Source organism: Cyprinus carpio, chromosome B8 (assembly GCF_018340385.1).
Source record: "Cyprinus carpio isolate SPL01 chromosome B8, ASM1834038v1, whole genome shotgun sequence".
NCBI lineage: Eukaryota > Metazoa > Chordata > Actinopteri > Cypriniformes > Cyprinidae > Cyprinus > Cyprinus carpio.
In genome coordinates, this window is record NC_056604.1 from 28,260,150 (window position 1) to 28,281,705 (window position 21,556).

Here is a 21,556-nt window from a genome sequence, read left to right on the forward strand (position 1 = left end):
GGACGCTCTCGTGAAGCGCGATGAGACAATGCCATTGCTTACGGGGTCCAGAAAGACTTTTGCTTTGATTCCAAAAAAAAGTGGTGAAACAGCACGACATGTTAAAACAGGCTACTAAACTGATTATCATATATTTATGATGAGGTACTTTAAAGAATAATGTTACTGTTTGTCGTGCAGCATACGATAATAATCTGTTTATGAACACCACCACCAACAAAAAAGATTTTAACTCAATAACAAGAAATCATCCACTAGAAAACTGCATTATATTTGTTTGGAGTGTCAGTGATCTATGTTTGGGCTTCACACGGTTTCACACTCCGTCTCTTCAGTCATGGATAATAATCAACCTCCAGAAAAGTGCATATAGTTGATGGTAAAACAGGGATTTCAGTTATGTTATGTTCAAGTTATGTTCAAGTTACAGCAAAAGTACTGCAGTCACAGACAAGATCGAGTGTCAAGAAATGACTGCAGATCAGCTGTAACAGAAATCACAACTGCTTCTGGTTTGAGTGTGTGTGTGTGTGTGTGTGCGTGTGTGTGTGTGCGTGTGTGTGCGTGTGTATGCAGGTTTGACTAAACTTGCAAGGTCCAAAATATCCTCACAACTCAGAAATGTCCTCACTAATATAGTGAACCGTGCTGAACACAGACTAGTGAAGTGGAACTCACTAGAAGTGAATATGTTTTTCTGTTTAAATCTGATGCTTGACACTGGGGTGATGTTCGAGTTAGGACATATAAAACATCATTATCCTAACAGAAGATGTGAATGAGGTGAGCTTACCAACAGTCAAACAAACATGTGTATCTTTCCAGCTTCATCTGTCACACAGAACTCTGGGTTATTTGATTCTAAAAGCTTTCAGACATGTCCAGGGAGAGCTTGAGAGTCTAGATGTGCTGTAAGTAGAGCGTAGCAGAGTTCTTGACCTTTCACCTGGACCTCATGTTCCTTTATCTTTCCAATTAGTCACGCAGATCCAGCCTGTGATCCGCAGAGCAGGACAAGCTCAAGCGCTGACATGTGTGTGTGTGTGTGGGGGGGGGGCCTTCATGCATATTTCACAGGCCACAGAACTCAGAATAATTGAGTATGAAAAACTATATCCATAACTCTCCTCTACCGACTGTGCTTCTCTCACACGTGTGGCAGGGCTGGATGGGGCTCTGGGTTCTAACCATTTCTAACCATTTTGTGTAAAATTATTAAAGTTTATTTATTTATTTATTTTTTCTTCAGATTTCACAAAGCTTTTTGAAAAGTTGAGTATTAAACAGTGACCAGAAGTGATCAGAACTTCTACATGACTAGTCCTTTGTGTTTAATAGATTGGAATATTTTCATGATTATTATAAGTTTACCACAGCTATAGGGGGAACGCGTCACCATTACAAAGCAACATACCTTTCTAAGACATTTTAGAAAATATGATCTATTTTCTATGCCTAAAAATCGCCGTTTGGAATGACTAAAACCCAACTTTAAAGTTAGTTCTTTTCTTTGTTCCTGTAGCCTACATTCACACGATGCTGTTCAGGAAATGAGAGTTCAGAGAGTCTGGAGCGCTTCAGACGGAGAACCCCGTCAGGAGAATCGTGTTGTGCTGTAAAGGAAGAGGAGAACAATGCGAGAGTGAGATACAGACCCTCTTCCCTCCGGTGGAGCAGCTGCTTCCGGTCCGATAACTGAACCCCGGACAAAACATGAAGACCTCAGATTCATTAAAGAAGTGTAACACAAAATTATTATTAAGAGAAGGAAAAAACCTTGAATCAATCAATCTCAAAGAAAAGTTCTGAAATATTTGTAATAGAGGCTAGTACGCTACATTTGTAGTGTGTAATAATGACTATAGATTAACTTGATATAGACCTTTAACATTCACTTGAATGTTCAGAAGAAAGAAACGCCTAAAGCAGAAGAAGCGGGTTGTAACTCTTATTTCCTCGCGGAAGCCTAAAGTTCATTTCTTGTGTTGTTCAAGCAGTGATAAAGAGCTTTTGAGGATTTGAGGATATCAATCTAATATCACCGCCTGCTGGACAATTAAGGCAAAGCAGATCAGATCACAGCAGACCCATTTTAGAAGAAACTAAACATGATATCTTGCATAAATATAATATGTTCGTCTGTTTTTAGCGCGTGTGAGATCATCTGCATTGCCACATTATTTCCAGAACAGCTGTAGGCTCATTTGCACAGTAAACCATCCTTTACTGTATCACATGCCAATATTTGACTTCTAGCTGTGTGATTTCTGTTATTCTCAGTGGATTCTCATCATTAGGGCAGAGTGATGCAGAAGTATTCAGGATGAAGCTGGTGCTGTACCGGAGAGAAAACAGATTTCACAGTAAATGATCTCAGTTTCAGCAGCGAGACAAAGTGTTTTAAAGCTTGTTGTTTTGTAGAACATCACAGTTATATGTGATATGAGAACAGTAGGACTTGTAGACAGGGAGTGTGTGTTATTTAATACAAATATAATTATATGTTCAGAATGACATGATATTTTTCTCAAACATAGTCAGTGGAGTAAAACACCCCCTTGGTACAAATTTCATTTTTGTTAAAAATCTAATAACATGAAAACTCTGGCCATTTTTCATACTTTGTTTATAATTTATGTCATTGTCACTAAAACAATGATAACTTTTCTGAACACATTTAACTTTTGTTTCACAGAAAAAAATGACACAGTCCTTAAGGGGGTGTTTCCCGCTCTGTTATATAAGCCTTGTACTTTGTTACTGTAAAAATGACATGTCAGATCGCCTCTGTACCATACAGACAGTGGATGCTGACTTTTGTTGGTTATTTTCTAAAATACCACCATGTTAAATTACAGTTTTGGAACTGTTCTTAAAATAACTTTGTAAGCACTGTATATTTAAAAGCAATATATAATGTGACGCATTAGTTACTTACATGCTAAACTGTGTATTAGTCAAGTTAAAACAGAGAGACGTCAAACTTTCATCAATTATTTACAACATAATGACATTTCTACACTTCCTAGTACAGTTTAGGGTCATTTAGGGCAAAGGCAATGCATTCCATAAAACTATTCTGAGTGTATGTCTTTTGGTCCTTATATGGCTTTAAGATGTTTTAATGGTAGACAGGGTGTACAGGTTTAAAGAGTAAAGAGTTATTATAATTGAGTGTTGCATTCAAGTATTATTTGGGGGCATTTGTAATTACTCTGTTGTATAGTTTTTATCTCACATTCCAAAGAAAAATGGTACTCCTTATTCCTTACTATGTTCTTCCAAACCGTTTTGAAGGTTAATGCTTTATCAAGATTCAAACCAATCTCTAACCTAAAGCTCAATAGCTGATAGTGTCATGAAAGCAGACATGAGAACATATTCAACACTCAGCAAACCAGTGTAATATAACTGAAACATGACTTACTCACCAGTGAAATCCATCCACAGTACATTTGATCACAATCTCCTTCCGCTCTTTATTTCATTCCATCCAGGTTTCTTTTTACATTTTATTACAGTGCTGTTTAAAGTGGATGTTTTTCCACTTTCAGTCAAATATATGTTTAGCTCAATACTGACAGATTATCAGCCGAAACACACCCAGCCATCAGTGGTCTGAACATGGCTTTTGTGTCACGATAGCAGCAGTTAGCACCTCGGTCACAGTCTGCAGATCACGGTTATCATCACTGCATTCAGAAGATCTAATGGCTGATGAAGAGTTAATAGCTGTGATCAGACTCTGAGATCACTGCTGAGGGAATCACACTCAAATCTTTACCTTAATGTCTTTATACTTTTCAAAGCATATTTTACTATTTTTGTTTTCCAGTAAAATATGGAAGCATCAAGATGAGCAAAACGGTACAACTTGTTCGTTGTTTATATATCTATAATAATCAAGCAGACAAAGCTGATAGATAGATAGATAGATAGATAGATAGATAGATAGATAGATAGATAGATAGATAGATAGATAGATAGATAGATAGATAGATAGACTGACTAATCTTTTAAAAAAATCCTAAATATATTGCATATTTGAATACATTGAAAGTTGTAGTGTTCATTTCCCTTTAATATACACTGGTTTACTGTGAAGTCACATTTTCTTGAGATGATAATGCTGTGAAAAGCTGTTAGATGGAGACGAAACCTTGCTTGATCTGACCCTTACAATTACATTTGTTGATATAACTTAATGTATTAAAGTTGATTTAGTCTTTTGTTTTTTATTTTTGTTTTTTCAGTAAGAAATGAAACCTAGAGTTGCTGCTCCATTAGCATGATGGCCATCGAGTCACGGCCGTCTGCGGCGTGAATGCTCCTGCTCTTCAGATGCTAATGCCCTCATCAGGCTGGTGGCTCAGGATTGGTCGTCTGTTCTGCTGCTCTGAGCATTTCAAGCCTCCGCAGCACACAGATTTCAGTAGATCTCTTCTGCACTGACTGAAGCCACCTCAACAAACTCCCAGACTTATTTTCTTCCTGGAAAATCCACATTTGGACATTGACATGGCTTCTGAGAGGTAAGCACTGTCTAGTTTCTACTGAAACAGATTGTTACATCTGAGTTCATTACAAAACACAGCATTTATTGGCATTTGTATTAGACAATATTGGTAAACTAGGGGAAAACAATCATCTGTAGAGTAGACTCTCCATAGGTGTAATGTTTTTCTGCTGTACAAACTGTATTTTCTATTCTCTTACTCTAAAACCTACTCCTCACACACAACTACATGCACTTTTACATTCTCAAAACACTTCATTCTGTGTGACTTAAGCTTCTTTCCTCACGGGGACCAAAAATGTCCCCACAAGGACAAAATTTACTGTGGGGACATTTGGTCTTCATAGGGAATACCAGTACACACACTCATATTCATTCATGTTTCTGAAGTGATAGATCCTGGATCGCGTGATTTCCTCTACTCTTCCCAGAGCTGATGTCCTTCACTTTTCTCCTACAGGGTTCTTACAGCAGGCCAGTGCTGGGGGATCTTGGTGTCTGCTGAAAAGGATTTCTTGAAAGTCATTGAAAAAGTTATGATGGATGAAATAGAAGAAATGACAAGAGAAGAGGAGCTGCTGGTGCTGTATTTCATGGAGGTCTTAGTGATGCTGTGGTTCCTCCAAGAGCCAGAAGTGGTGAAGAATATGACCGTGAGTGACAATGACCTCCTGTACAAAGACTTACACACTTATATCACCAGAAGACTCAAAATAATATGAATTTTAGAGCAGAAATTGAAAACAAATGACAAATGCATATCATGATTGTTAAGAAATTTCCTACAGGTGACCTAAAATGGTCCACGCATACAGACAGTAAATAACTAAAAGACTCAAATTAGAAATATCAAAAAAGTTTAATCAAGTCAGATTTTTCATGTATTTGTGAGAGAATTTGTGTGTTACGTTATTGAGCCACATCATTGTAGCTGATCAGGTCCCTTAAATCTGGTCAGTTTTAGTGTCTGACAGAGATTATTTGTATGAATTTTGCAGGTTTCTGATTGGCTGGAGCGGACATACATTGAGGGAAATGGTGAACGAACCATGGTGGAAGTAAATCAATGCGATGCCTTCTTTGTCATGTCAATGGAGGAGGAAATGGTAAGATTGATAATAAATTATATTAAAATGAACTGCTTGGATCTGTCAGAACCTCACAACATTCTCTTCTGTCCATCATGCAGTGGTTTGATGGCTATTACGAATATCTGCGTCCAGCGATGATCAAGAGGAGGCACACGAGATGCAGTTTTGATAAAGCTGAGAAATTCTTCATATCTTCTTCAGGGGATCCGGTTGACAATCCCTCTGAAGATCTAAAGAAGCTGCATGATAAGTGAGTGCACTGAAAAGAAACCTTTATTTATTTTTTCTTCATTTTATTCATTTGTAAAACCATCTTTCATTCTGGTTTGCAGGTATTTTCTCCCAAGAATCACCAGCAATATGGCCAGATCTTTTGTACACGTTGTCATGCAAAACTATGATTTGACAGATGAGGAGAATCTCTTAAGGTACTTCACATACTCGACAGGCACTGAGGAGAAACCTCCGTCCAGTCCTGCTGCTGCTTTATTATATGTATCCACCCTGTTCTTATCATTCAAGTATCCTCACTCAGATTTGCACTCTTGTTTCTTTAGTCCAGCTGAAGAGCCTGAGCCCACGTGGATGAATGCGAACACAGCTTTTTACATGCTGAAGATGTTACATCCAGTAACGGTGCATGCAGCACCTCCAGAAAAAGCTGCACGAATGCACATCTCAAGGAAATATGAGAGCCATTGCCTCTCGCTTTGGTGTGGCAATCAAAAGAAACTCCGGAAGCGTCTTGTACTTGGTAAGTTGTTCATTCAGATATACAAAACTCATATTCTATATTTGGGTATTACATCAACTTTGACTTTTTGTGTCCCAAATGAATATATCAAAACATTTTTATATGAAAAATATCTGTAGCCCACATAAAGTACTTGAGATATGTAAGTGTAAACTTAATTCATAATCTTTAGATCATCTGTTTACTAGAATTTAGTGCTCAACATTATATTTTGCACCAAAAAATGACCACCTTATTTACTTTTTAATTAGCTTACAAACTAGTGCTTCATGTCAAATAATGTATTTTTTGTTGTTGTTGTTCTTAAATGTTTGTGTACTTGAAAGAAAAAAAAGTTAAGCATGGTGTGCCACAAGGCTCGGTAGTAGGTCCTCTGCTTTGCTCCTTGTATATAAGAGATTATCAAAAATGTTGAAAGTGTGAAAATGATTTCTGCATGCTCCCTGAACCACACTTCCACAATGTAGCCTAATTAATCTCAGCATTGTTGTCCTGGAATAAGCAAAAAAAAAAAAAAAAAAAAAAAAACCCTTAAAGAGCGTACAGTCTGTATAAAATGTCTATGCAAAGACATTTTAGTCATTTAGTCTAGTCACGGCATGAAAAAGTTCCATCAAGACTTCCACATTGCTATAAGTGTCCACTTTTGGAAGTCACACGCACATCTAATATTGTTTTGTTTCTGCAGATACCTTTGGGCCATCTCGGCCATCTGAGAGCAAAGTACACAGCTGGATTGAGATGCAGGGGTGGATGGAGAATGTGCCAGATGCTGCTGAAATCATGAAGGACTGGAAGCCTCCACGAAGCATCCAAGCACCGACAGACAGTAAATCAATCCGTCAGATGATCCGCAAGCAGTGCTGGAAAGGCTTGCAGCTGATGGACAGAGAAGGCAAGGGTCTCAGTGTGGTCACCAGCAGGCCGTTTGCTGGCGGAGAGGTGATCTGTGACTTCCACGGCCGGCTGATCTCCAGGGAAGAGGGACTGGAGATCCACCAGAACAACGAGGCACAAGCTGGACATTTGTTTTTCTTTACCAACAAAAACGGACAGGGCATGTGTTTGGATGCCCATGAGGAGCGCTGCGACTGCCATCCAAACAAAACTACGTTTGGCAGACAAATTAAACACTCTGTCAAGCGCGCCAATCTCAGTCCTAGACTGCACTTTGTGGAGAATGAACCAGTCATACTATTCATGGCCACACGGGACATTCAGACCAACGAAGAGATCCGCTATGACTATGGAGATAACAAAAGGTCCTTCGCTGGTGACGGTCTGGACCTGACGCCGTCCTAAATGAAGATTGACATTATGTGGACTATGCACAGGCCTTCTGGAAAATATCTTTATTTGAACGGGACTTAATTCTTGTCCTGTTTTTATCTATATTGTTTTAAAAATGTGACAACCGACAATCATATAAAACAATGACATTTAAAAAGCATTGATAATTTGTCCCTCTTGTCTTTTAACAAGCCTATTACATTTTCTTTTTGAAAGTTATTCTTAGCTATTGAGAGTGTTTTACTTTTTTATTTTATGCGTTTGTAAAATAGAGGTCTGTTACATTAAACGTCTATTTTGTGTTCTCAAAAAGTAATGTGTTCTGAAAATGTCTTTAGTTTGCTGAAACAAAGACTGACACAACATGTTAAATTGCAATTAAAGTTACATTTTATGTATTAGAATGAAGCTCATTCACACTAAAGCTCTAGTCAGAAATGATCTTTATTACAAAAGTTATCAAGAGATGTGAAGGCACTAGAAAGGTTTAAAATCTCTCTCTCTCTCTCTTACACACACACACACACACAGGCAGCGTAATACAGCTTCAGCAGAGGACTTTCCCCTGAGGATCATTAAACGACTGAGAACTATTAAACATTACTGTATAGATTTGGTCAGCTTGAGTTGAGCTCATGATCAAACATACACAGCGGTCTCAATTCATAAGAACAGTCCCAATCCACCACTACAGTAGACAAACTAACCTACAGATCATCGAAAACCCCTCTCCATCATAATATCCAACACAACATCAGAAATACTGTATTTTGATACTGTTGTCTTTCTCTGCTGTCTGTCACAGGTCCAGTAAGGCGGTGCAATATTCAATAAATTAATACTTCATTTAAAACATCAGACAATGCTAGTAAACATCCTTAGACTTCTTGAAAATAATATGAGTAACGAAAGCAGAGGAAGGATGATCTCTGCTGTGTCCATCGCTCCGTTCCACGCAGGAGACTCCTTCAGAAGGAACGCTTCATCCAAACATTCATGTCACTCACCCTCATTATCTATTACATGTTCGATGCTGTTCTTTCACTGAACACAGAAGAAGTTACAGTACAGCTCTTTTTCATGCGCTAACAGTTCACAGTTTCTGTTCATGTCCGTCATCATTTTAGGTCACTATTATTGCACACAAAGAGCTGCATGAAATGAGCTGGAAATGTCTCCGTCTGTGTTCAACAGAAGAAACACCAGCATACGAGTGTTACTCACAACATCATTTGTGTGTGAGCTAATGCAGAATGCTACATTCAACTATAATCATGTTAAAAAAAACAGTGGGTAAAATAAGTATTGAACACATCACCATTTTTCTCAGTAAATATATTTCTAAAGATGCTGTTGACATGAAATTTTCACCAGATGTCAGTAACAACCCAAGTAACTCATACATATAAAGAAAACAATACAAACAAGTTCAGAAATTAAGTTCTGTGTAATAAAATGGAATGACACAAGTAAGAAGTATTGTACCACTGAAATGTATTGAATACTTCATACAAAAGCCTTTGTTGGTAATGACAGCCTGGCGGAGAAACGAGAGGCATGCATTGCTCAGGTGTGATTTTGGCCTATTCTTCCACACGAATCTTGAAGGTCTTCAAATCTTGAAGGTTCTGTGGGCCTCTTCTATGAACTTATTTTCTATTGGATTCAAGTCAGGTGACTGGCTGGCCATTCTAGCAGCTTTATTTTCTTTCTCTGAAACCAAATGAGAGTTTCCTAGGCTGTGTTTGGGATCATTGCCTTGCTGGAATCTTCTCTTCTTCATCATCCTGGTACTACAGGTGTTGGGACTGTATAATATTAGCACTGACGAGGGGCAGGATTGCTTTCTAATTACTGACAGATTTCTGCTGGTGTCCATGACTTTTTGCACCTCCCTTTTCTTCATGTGTTCATTCTACTTAATTACACAGAAGTTAATTTCTGAACTTATTTGTTTTGTTTTGTTTGTAAGTATGGATTACTTGTGTTGTTACTGACATCTGGTGAAAATTTCATGACAACAGCACCTTTAGAAATATATTTACTGAGAAAAATGGTGATGTGTTTCACCTGCTGTACAAATGATATTAATATCAACCTCATTCAAGAGTAATGCACCCAAGGCATTCGAAACACTGTGCAAAATGGTCTGAAAGCAGAGGTTGTCCCATGGCTCATCGGGGCACATGCAGGAGGCGAGAAGTGTGTCCTGAGAAAGCGTCCCAGTTCCTCCAGAGCACGGCCAGCAGCAGGAAGACCAGCAGCGAGGACACGGAGCGGCTGCGCGTCTTCATCAGCGGGACCACGCAGTTGGCGACGGTGGAGACGAAGACCAGCAGCACGGCCATGAGAGCCAGCAGCACGTTGATGAGTTTGCCCATGAGTGTGCGAGCCGTGGCGTTCTCCAGGCCCTCCAGCTGAACCACCTGCTGCTGCAGCTCCATCTTAGAGACCCGCGTCTGACACGCTTCCAGAGCCTCCTGACACACACACACACACACACACCACAGGTCAGTCTCACACTAACACACACACAGACCGCTCGACTCCTGCACTAAATAGCCTGGCATAATAATTACTAGCGTAGCATTACTCTAATATGGCATTTTGGTCACCTTCAACTCTGTCATTGTGCGTGATAATAACATTTATTAATTTTGGAGGAATAAGCTTTGGACTTGCTGACAAGAAGGAAGGAATAGTTCAATCAAAAAAATGAAGATGTGCTGAAAATGTGCACATCCTCAGTACATCCCAGATCAGGATGAGTGTGTTTCTTCATCAGGTTTGTAGAAATGTAGCACTGCATCAGTGTCTCAGCAATGGATGCTCTGCAGTGAATGGGTGCCGTCAGAATGAGAGTCCAAACAGCTGATAAAAAATCACAATCATCACAATAATCCACAGCACTCCAGTCCATCAGTGAACATCTGGAGAAGACAAAAGATGAAACACATCCAGCATTAAGATGTTTTTAACTAAAATTAGAGTCCATAATCCATAATAACACTTCCTCCAGTGAAAAAGTGTATATCCTGTTGTATGTTGAATATTATTTTGGATTTGGTTTTAACGCTGCTTGATCTGTGCAGATTTCTCTCCTGATTCACACCAGAACACTTTTTCACTGCAGGAAGTGTTATTATGGATTATAAACTCTATGTATTTGAGTTAAAAACGTCTTAATGCTGGATGTGTTTCATCTTTTGTCTTCTCTAGATGTTAACTGATGGACTGGAGTGCTGTGGATTATTGTGTTGTTTTTATCAGCTGTTTGGACTCTCATTCTGACGGCACCCATTCACTGCAGAGCATCCATTGATGAGACACTGATGCAGTGCTACATTTCTACAAACCTGATGAAGAAACAATCTATGTGGCAGTTCACACCCACCAGCTAGTATAAAATCAAGCTGTGTCTAGCCAGTATCCATTTGACCTCTGGGCCATCATTGTAGGTCATACGTTAAACACACACACACCTGCAGGTCTCGGGTCCTCTCGTTGGACTGGTACGCGATCTTCTCCTCCATGCTGGCCAGCTCTTGTTCCAGGTTCAGGATCTCGTTCTGGTGGAGCTCCGTCAGATCGTTGACTTGTTCCTCTAAGCGCTCACACCTACAGAAACACAACACAAGAAACACAGTCACTTCCTGTGCTCTGCGTCACTCGAGCACCAGCGTGATTCTGCAGGAGAGTGTTTATGTGACGGAACGAGACCTGAGACATGTTTTGGTCTTTACTTATGAACACGTAATCGTCTCAAAGTCTGATGGAGCTTCACTGGTCTGAAGAATCCAGAGACAAAACCCCAAACTGTTGACTAATGGATCAGTTTTAAACAGCTTTAACACTCAGTTTAATTGCACTTAATGGAAGAAACAAGTTCTGTCATGTTTCCCCTCCTCACACCATTCCAAAGACACAAAGCTTGAGAACAGACACAAATCTCTTTTACATACAATAACCATTCATAGTGATTACAGATAAAAATATGATACAGACTCTAAAATCCCATATTCAGATTCAAGAACAGCCAGATTTGACATGTAATCTTAAAAGAGCATTAGCACAACCGCAATACTTCAGTTATCCATTAGTTTGACAGCATGTTGATTTTTCAGCTATTTTTGTGCTTCCGTTATTACAAGCCAACAGAAAAAAATGCTTGACCGCAGTCTGGACATTTAGGGCAGAAATATGTTGGTCCATTCATTTCTCTCTCTGTGAACTCACATTCTCTCTCTCCTACTCAAATGTTTACCATTTAAGAGGAAAAAGCCTAATCTGAGTGTATTTCAGGCCCACAAATCCGGAGGGTCACGACCCAAAAATCTGTTTCTGATACAGTCATGAAGAGCAGGGAAAATGCTACAAAATATTAGATGAATAACTAACATGGACAGTGCATTATTTACTCAGGTCAAACCTATCTGTGCAGCGCTTTTCACAATACACATTGTTTCAGACCAGCTTTACAGGAAATAATGATATTAATGTTTCTAATATCTTGATATAGTAATTGCTTTCAGCTGCATTTAGCAGATTAGAGCTGTATAATCACACAGACCTCATTCCTTATCTGGTGAAACCCATAACAATTTGTCATACTGATGAGCCCAATCACTATTTATTGATGAGTTTCGCTGACATGGTTGAATGATTATATAAATGACAGGGTTAAAAATTTCAATTGTATCTCCCACCCCGGCCTTTAATCTTTTAATTTGAACATTTGAATCTTAGCATTCCATTCCCCATTCCCGTTTCATACCACTTCTTTTTTCTCTCGCTCCATTTTTTTTCGAGTCCATCAAACAACTGTGTTGAGTCTGAATTATTCTACAATCACGGTGAGTAATGGCTTCTCCATGCACGGTCACCTGCACCGCTTGCCACATGTACAGTTTCTCTCTCTCTGTCAGCAGCGAGGGATTCACATGTGATGAATGCAGGGAAATAGTTAGGCTGACAGAGAAGATTTCTAGATCATGTGACTAGCTCAGCGAGGTGATACAGGCAATACATCAGCGATTATGAATGCGATATTGCGTAACTTGTCAGTGATCTACGGCTCTGTGAAGTAAATGCTGCTCCATCTGAATGCAGGTGATGGAGATTTACTATTAATCACAGAACCGGCTTTACTGACGAGATGCGCATGATTATGTAATTCGATTATCTGCCAAGCCATACTTTACACCATCATCAAAATATATAACATCTTGCTGGCCAGCCATATTCACAGTCTGCATACATGTTTGATTATAAGGAATTATGGTTGATTTTAGTGGTGCAGTGCTGGATTGCTACTGCATGTCCAGTATGATTTAGGTCCTGAAGCAAACCCAGAAGAGATGCTCTGCTCTAGGCTGTATGTACTGTGATCTGTGATTGAGTGTGTGTGTGTACCTGAACCTCTCCTCCTGCAGCGATTGCATAACTAGCCTGCACTCCTTCATATATCCACTCCTCACACTCTCCAGCGTCTCCTCCAGGCGCGTCTGTGCGTCTCGCAGCTCCTGCAGCTCCTGCATCAGCATGTCTAGGCTGCTGCTGCGTCCCCGCTCCAGCGTGTTCCCCCTGGAGCTGGGCGGACCCCCTGGGGCCCCTGTCACGCTGTTGGATCCCGAGGTGGCGCTGGAGCAGTCCTCGTCGCTGCCAAACTTGGGGATGGACTGCAGGTGTGCGGCGCCCGCTCCGTCCTCGGCCTCCTCCGGCCCGTCCCTCAGCACGCTGATGTTGTCTGCACTGCCGAAGCGGTGGCGGATGAGCGAGGCGATCTCGCGCGGTTTGGAGGCCACGGCCCCCGCGGCTGAGTGCAAGCTGTCCACCACCCCCTCGCTGAGACCCGTGATGACCCGGGCCCCCACGTCCCTCAGGCCCTGCTGCATGTCTCGCAGCACGTCTTTGGGCTGCCGCTGCACGCCGCTGTGCTCCGCCTCGCGCAGACGCCGGTGGTAATGCTCCAGCTTGCGCTGCAGCTGGACGATGCTCGCCGCAGACTTCTGGTTCTTCTTCTCAAACACCTGAAGATGGAGGCAATGTGGAGGGGTGTGGAAGAGTGAGGGAGGGAGGAGAGCGAGACATGAGCGAGGAATTAGATTAAGGCCCTGTTCACACTTTTGCATATTCGTCTTAAAACAGCATCCCCGTCTATACTAGTGTTTTCACTGCATTTCAGAAACGATCTTTGTCCACACTACACAACCGAAAACGCATGTCACATGACCATTCATGCAGGTACAACCATAAATATGTATAGGTAGTACAGCTGTGCGATTAATAGGGCTGGGACAATAAATCGATGCAATGTGATTCTTGGATCGATTCTGAAATTTTCAGAATGCCTCGTGATTCTCTCTTGAATTGTTAATGAGCTTAGTTTTTAACAGCAGATGGCACTCAAATGCTCACAAGGAAGAGCGCTTGTGCAGAATACGGCTATTTTCTAAGCACCCAGCGCCATCTGCTGTTAAATACAAAGCTCAGAATCGATTCAAGTGGAAATTGCGATGCCTTCTGAAAATATCAGAATCGATGCAAAATCATTTCTCAATTTGTGATGCATCCATTTATTATCCCAGCCCCAACAATTAATCGTAAAAACAAAAAAAATCACGTTTTCAATTCAAACACCCATGCGATCCCATTTTTAAATGACAACGATTCGAATGTGTCTATTGAACCTTTGAAAAAAATCATACTGCAACATTCAAATCTGCATTTGCACTGCCGCTGACACAGAGAGAGCAGACACTTACCATGTTTGAGTAAGAAACAGTCATTACAGTCATTCATATTCTCACAGAAATACCAGGATGAAAGTATATAGCTCATATATAAACATTAGAGCAAATCCCCATTTGAAAGTAATTGGGTTTGTGTCGATTGCATCATTTCACCACTAGGTGGTGAATAGTTTCTTTTCTAGGTGTGTGTTTGTTGATTTTTAATTAATTTATTTGTCTGTTAATATTTTATTTAAGAGAGTATTTATAAGTGAATCACTGAATCATTCATTCAAACCACGTTTTCATAATTGGTGTATTAAATATAATATTTTAAACACACACACATATGTATGTATGTATGTATGCATATTATATATATATATATATATATATATATATATACATATATATATATATATATATATATATATATATATATATATATATATATAAAAAAGTTTAGTAATGTTTGGAGCGGTCGAATGGGGAATCTACCTATGCATATCTATGAGTGCAACAATGAGCAATGTTTATCAAGGATATGCAGAGTGAATGTGGGCAGCCATGTCATTGTTTTCAAAGGTCTCTGTTTGGTCCGTTTACACTGAAATGCAACCCTGGAGTCTTCAAACTAAAACAGGGTCTGCAGCATTTTCAAAAGTCTCCATTTCTGAGTGCCGAAAATGCCGGAGTAGTGTAAACAACAGGTGTAACCGTACATGCACAGATTAATTGTTTGCAAAAAGATAACATATAACGTGCATTTACAAAATACATAGGGTAAATATAAATTTCACACCGACTTAAATAGCAGTGAAACAATGTCAATATAAAAAAAAAAAAAAGTTTGACATTAATTTCATTGCAATTTAAGTTTTCTTTTAAATTTAAATATAAGTTTTAACCATGTTGTGCTGTAGTGTGTCAGTAGGAAATATCAGTTCACATTTCCAATCATTCATTTAGTCATTAATGTTAATAATGCAGTGAGAGTGTTGTGCTGCACACAGAGATGTGATCTGATCATCATCAGTCTGTCTGGAGTCACATGAAGAAACAGAATGTATTGAGACAGACTCAATCCAGAAGAACTGTGTCTCCGAGACGCTTCGAGAAACCTTCCTGCAAAGCTCCTGAGAAACTCTGCTCAAGTGCACCGAGGACAAAACCTGCTCTAAACACAGAGCATGCTCCACCAAATGATGATTTCATTTAGTTAATAGAAGTTAATTGATCAAGAAAACCTACTTATGACTTTATTTCTGACAGCATTTTTACACAAGTGCTTCAAACTTCTAACAGCTCTGCAGCTTTGCAGGAAGGTTTCTTGGAAGTGTCTCGGAGACACATTGTACTAAATTTAAAACAATTTAACCCCCCCCCATTTTTATTTTTTTTATATTTTATTATTTTGCATATTCATTCTTTCTTTATGTATACTTTCCCTTTTATTATTACTCTAAAGCAATTGTGATAAATGTATTAAAGTTTAGGAAACCTGCATTTCATGTGTTGAGTGTATAATTAACCGAATAGTTATCAGTTTAGGGCCAATCGAAAATATACTATGTTCATTTGATAGAACGACAAATTACTGAGTTTTGTTCGTTGTGTTTGGACAAATAGTGCATAAATGTTTGTTATTTGTGTAAAACCTTTTTTCAGATATTTAAAACTATTGGTTGGTTGTATTAAATATTGTGAAAACATTTGAGTTTTGTGCACATTATTTTGAGAAAATTATTTGCATGATTTGTATAAAATGAATGAAAACGTACAATCTGTTTAGGACAATTACGAAGTATTCAGATCAGTGTGTTTACTGTTTTGAGAGCAGTGACCTGAGACTGATATTTCCTACCGACACACTACAGCATTTTGAGCTGCTGAAGATACTAGTGCTCTAGTCATTTTGGCCAGAGCTGTAAATGTATAAATGGTACAAAAATAAGCTTAATTTTCATGCTCACAATCATTTCTGTTGATTTTAGGTCATGTGCACATAGTGATGATGTCAGGGAGCAGGTGCGGTACCTGTTTGATGCGGGAGCTCTGCTGTTTGTCGCTGGCTTGGCTGGCAAGTTTGAGGTACTCGGCCACATTCTCGTCTCGGGCCGCCTGCTCGATACGCAGCTGCTCCGTGAGCTTCAGGATCTTCTGCTGCAGCTGTGCGATGGCCTGCCATGTGCGCTGGGGGTCCAGAGCGGCGTCCTCCGAGCCCAGCAGTGAACCGTCCGACCCGCACGCCGCCGCCAGACTGCCCTCCAGCCTCTCGATCTGAGAAACACAGAGAAGAGGCCAGGAGCAGGCCGAGGGAGGGACACACAAGACAAAAGTCATGACACTTCATGGAAAATAGGTCTTTCCATGTCTTTTGTGCTGACACAATGAAGCAATCGTCTGCTTCTGCAATCGGCATGCATGCAGACGGAGTCTATTAGAGGCCAACATCTCAATCACACACACACACACACACACACACACATTAGGTTTCTGTAGACTTTCCATAGGCTTCTATTACTTTGATACTGACCAAACAATATTTTCTATCCCCTAACCCTAAACCTACCCCTTACAGAAAACCTGTTTGCAATTCTTACACTTTCAGATAAACATTATTTTCTATTTTTAATCATTTTTTTCCCTCGTGGGAACCAAATTCAAAAATTTCAGGTTTTACCATCATTGTGGGGACATTTTGTCCCAACAATGTAGCATAAACAATACACACACACACACACACACTTTCATTTTAGGAGACTTCAGTGCCTTGTTTTTGTTAACGAAACACAGATTCAAAGTACATTTGCTGAAAACTGGTCTTAGGATCTAATCACAGCTTGGCGTCTCAGGCAAACTGAACTTGTTTAATGGTCGTTTCAGGGAAAATCAAGACAAAGATCCTCGTATCTCACACTGGAATATAATAATAATAAGACAGCCTGTACAGTATGTGTCCACCTCACAGTTAAACAGAATGAGCTGAATACTGAGGTCAGTACAGTCAGATTCAGCTGAAAGCGCTGTCTGATCATATAGTCTAGGTCTGTCAGACAGCAGTTTAATGAGCAATAATAACTCCCGCTAAACAACTTAAACAACATTTCTAAGGCTTTGAATAAATATTAATCAATGGGTTAAAAAGTATCACACCACAAGCTAATGAAATGTATTTTTTATATACCGATAAAAAGTTACATTTTATATTAAACGTATAAAGCTACAATGCTATTTCCGTCTCTAGTTACTCAAGCACAGCGGAACGTGAGTCAAGCGGACGCGAAGGGAAACATGTTACAGAACACAGGTGCAGTGAGGCAGAATGACACATCGGTGATCACGCATGAGTCACTCCGGATCTCAGACCACCGGCAGCGGGGCCGGAGCCTGTGCTCCTCCCGGACTCACGCACTCACCTTCCCGCTCCTCGCTCGCAGCAGCTGCTCCCAGTGCATTATCAGACGGAGCTCGCGCCTCTTCGTTCCGAGCTCCTGCCGGTTTCTCTCCCTGAACTTCCCAAACTTGTTCTGAAAAGCTGAGCTCACTCTTAAGCTCCTCCCACCGCGGCGTGGAGCTTTAAACGTGACGTCATCCCTAAACCGCGCGAGCTCTCTTTAGTGAATCGCTCGAACTCGAAGTGACTCTAGAAGTGAACCACGAGGATGTGCGAATCACGTGTTCTCGGTTCTCTGTGGTTATCACTGTTGCGAGACTGAATAATTGTACATAGATTCATGTATTCAGTGTGAACGAATCATTCAGACCTGTTACACCAGGACAAATATACAAATACACTTCATTTTTTAATCTTTGAATAAAAAGGCATGAATGGGGAAAAAAAAGAACATTTATGTATCTGCTATTTTGAAAAAAATTTTTGTGTGTGTTTTTATTTTATGTTAACTATGAATTAGCCCACCATAGTATAACAAACATATAGGCCACCTGACAAAGTTTTAATAAAGCTATACTGATACAATCTATTTCCTAAAAACAACATTATGAAGTTGCGTTGCATAAAGGTTATACTGATTTAATGCACTTGTTTAACCAGACAGCAACAGATTTCTTAGTCTATGGCAACACTATCTGCTTACAGTCCAGCACAAATCCAGCTCACAGTGTTTATGCGGTCTGTAATCTCAGAGATAAAGCGTCTGGAAGGGTCAGGACGGGCGCGTCTCAAGGGTGATTAGGGACAAACCCACAAACAGAGCGCGACTGACCAGTTCTGCCAGTTTGCCACACAAACAGTAAACACTTAGCAATTCAGTTGCTCATGTTCATTAAAGTCATTCAGTTGTAAATAGACAATATTATATAAGGAATACTGTACAGTCAGCTGGTCATCATGAGAAAATAAACCCCAGAGGGATGATCAAGTCTTGTGTCACCCTGAAGAAGATCCTACAATAACATCTAAACAGTTCTGATTCAAGGATTTTTGTTATTCTTATTATGTGACAGAACACTAGAACTAGAGATAGACTGGTTAGTACCAGCTAGGGCCGTAGGGGACTACATTTATATGAAGCCAAAACCCATATGCCATGAAAGGTTTGGATTTTGGGATTTTATAATCATAATAAATCAAAAAAAAAAAAAAAAAAACTTTTTACTTCCAGAAGCCCACACTGTTAAATGTGCTCTGTTTAAGTCAGGTCACCTTTATTTATAGAGGGCCAGTGTATGTAAGACACACCAGCAACACCAAGCACACACCTAACTATCCAAAACAACACACCTTCTGTCAGTGTTTACTACTCAAACATTTATAGCCATATATTGTTTGAGTCTAAAGTGAAAACAGGACTGCAGTTATTCACTGATTGTGAGACTCTCAGTCTCAGCTGAAAGCAGGAGCCCAATGCTTCAGGGAGCGTCATGAGTGTTTCGTTTCTGCTGATTCACACTTCTTCAGTTCCTGCAGATTCTCTGGTGCTTTCTGAAACTTTCCAAAACCACAGAAAAGTCCCAGAAGATCGAGTTCTGCACCAGCCTTAAAGTCTGCTGGTCTGGATTCAGGAACTGACTGTCAGGGGTGGCGTGAGAAAAACTCTCCGGCCACGCCTTTACCAGTCAAAGCCATGCTCACAGGTTCAGAGACCAACACAGTGAGTACTTCAGAGGAAGGTCATGGCTTAATACAGCAGATCCACATGCCACTTATCAGATATCACAAGGGAATGGAGCAGAGCCACAGGTCTGGCCTTCCAGAAAATCACAAGACAATGCAGGGCTGTTTTACATTACCTCTTATAGCTCTCTGAAGGAAGAAATCTCTCTAAACACCAAACTCAGTGTGTGTGTGTGTGTGTGTGTGTAGAGGCAGCATTTTAAGACATCATACTGTTCACAAATGAACAATTAGTCTTATATGGCGAGATTGAAATAAGAGTCCATCCCAGATAACGAACTGAGGCACTGTGGGAACATTGTTTTGAAATGTTTATAAAATGTTTACATTTACGTGATTATAATGTTATTTAAAAGGTACATAAATGTTTCTTACCATTTTCTACAAAAGTTATTTTCACCTAAAATATTACGTTATTTGAATGTTTATTTGTACAAACCCGATTCCAAAAAAGTTGGGACACTGTACAAATTGTGAGTAAAAATGGAATGGAATAATTTACAAATCTAATAAACTTACATATCATAAAAATAACATATCAAATGTTGAAAGTGAGACATTTTGAAATGTCATGCCAAATATTGGCTCATTTTGGATTTCATGAGAGCTACACATTCCAAAAAAGTTGGGACAGGTAGCAATAAGAGGCCGGAAAAGTTAAATGTACATATAAGGAACAGCTGGAGGACCAATCTGCAACTTATTAGGTCAGTTGACAACATGATTGGGTATAAAAAGAGCCTCTCAGAGTGTCAGTGTCTCTCAGAAGTCAAGATGGGCAGAGGATCACCAATTCCCCCAATGCTGCGGCGAAAAATAGTGGAGCAATATCAGAAAGGAGTTTCTCAGAGAAAAATTCCAAAGAGTTTGAAGTTATCATCATCTACAGTGCATAATATCATCCAAAGATTCAGAGAATCTGGAACAATCTCTGTGCGTAAGGATCAAGGCCGGAAAACCATACTGGATGCCCGTGATCTTCGGGCCCTTAGACGGCACTGCGTCACATACAGGAATGTTACTGTAATGGATATCACAATATGGGCTTAGGAATACTTCCAGAAAACATTGTCGGTGAACACAGTCCACCGTGCCATTCGCTGTTGCTGGCTAAAACTCTATAGGTCAAAAAAGAAGCCATATCTAAACATGATCCAGAAGCGCAGGTGTTTTCTCTGGGCCAAGGCTCATTTAAAATGGACTGTGGGCAAAGTGGAAAACTGTTCTGTGGTCAGACAAATCAAAATTTGAAGTTCTTTTTGGAAAACTGGGACGCCATGTCATCCGGACTAAAGAGGACAAGGAAAACCCAAGTTGTTATCAGCGCTCAGTTCAGAAGCCTGCATCTCTGATGGTATGGGGTTGCATGAGTGCGTGTTGCATGGGCAGCTTACACATCTGGAATGGCACCATCAATGCTGAAAGGTATATCCAAGTTCTAGAACAACATATGCTCCCATCCAGACGTCGTCTCTTTCAGAGAAGACCTTGCATTTTCCAACATGACAATGCCAGACCACATACTGCATCAATTACAACATCATGGCTGCATAGAAGAAGGATCCAGGTACTGAAATGGCCAGCCTGCAGTCCAGATCTTTCATCATAGAAAACATTTGGGGCATCATAAAGAGGAAGATGTGACAAAGAAGACCTAAGACAGTTGAGCAACTAGAAGCCTGTATTAGACAAGAATGGGACAACATTCCTATTCCTAAACTTGAGCTCCTCAGTCCCCAGACGTTTGCAGACTGTTATAAAAAGAAGAGGGGATGCCACACAGTGGTAAACATGGCCTTGTCCCAACTTTTTTGAGATGTGTTGATGCCATAAAATTTAAAATCAACTTATTTTTTCCCTTAAAATGATACATTTTCTCAGTCAGTTTAAACATTTGATATGTCATCTATGTTGTATTCTGAATAAAATATTGAAATTTGAAACTTCCACATCATTGCATTCTGTTTTTATTCACAATTTGTGCAGTGTCCCAACTTTTTTGGAATTGGGTTTGTATTATTGTTAGAACATTAA

At 39.9% G+C, this 21,556-nt stretch overlaps 2 protein-coding genes across 5 annotated transcripts in view; one reads left to right on the top strand and one right to left on the bottom strand.

The window, feature by feature from the left end:
* Window positions 1-4,381: 4,381 nt before the first annotated feature.
* Window positions 4,382-7,934, top strand: LOC109088428. Its single transcript, XM_042729076.1, has 7 exons — window positions 4,382-4,532; window positions 4,977-5,169; window positions 5,515-5,622; window positions 5,706-5,857; window positions 5,940-6,035; window positions 6,165-6,361; window positions 7,050-7,934. Exons 1-7 carry the CDS (start codon window positions 4,519-4,521, stop codon window positions 7,661-7,663), a joined length of 1,374 nt encoding a protein of 457 aa, XP_042585010.1. The 5' UTR covers window positions 4,382-4,518; the 3' UTR covers window positions 7,664-7,934.
* A 143-nt stretch (window positions 7,935-8,077) lies between these two features.
* Window positions 8,078-21,556, bottom strand: part of LOC109088427 (transmembrane and coiled-coil domains protein 1-like) — a 24,389-nt gene continuing 10,910 nt past the window's right edge. For 3 of the 4 annotated variants that reach the window (XM_019102585.2, XM_042729075.1, XM_019102583.2), the window contains 4 exons: window positions 16,420-16,662; window positions 13,064-13,680; window positions 11,134-11,269; window positions 8,078-10,131 (listed from right to left, as the gene is read on the bottom strand). In XM_019102585.2, the coding sequence (XP_018958130.1) occupies window positions 9,826-10,131; window positions 11,134-11,269; window positions 13,064-13,680; window positions 16,420-16,662 (1,302 nt within the window). In that variant the 3' untranslated portion in view covers window positions 8,078-9,825. Of the gene's footprint in view, window positions 10,132-11,133; window positions 11,270-13,063; window positions 13,681-16,419; window positions 16,663-17,801; window positions 18,236-21,556 lie in introns of those variants that run through there. The other variant, XM_019102584.2, reaches the window with a different exon arrangement.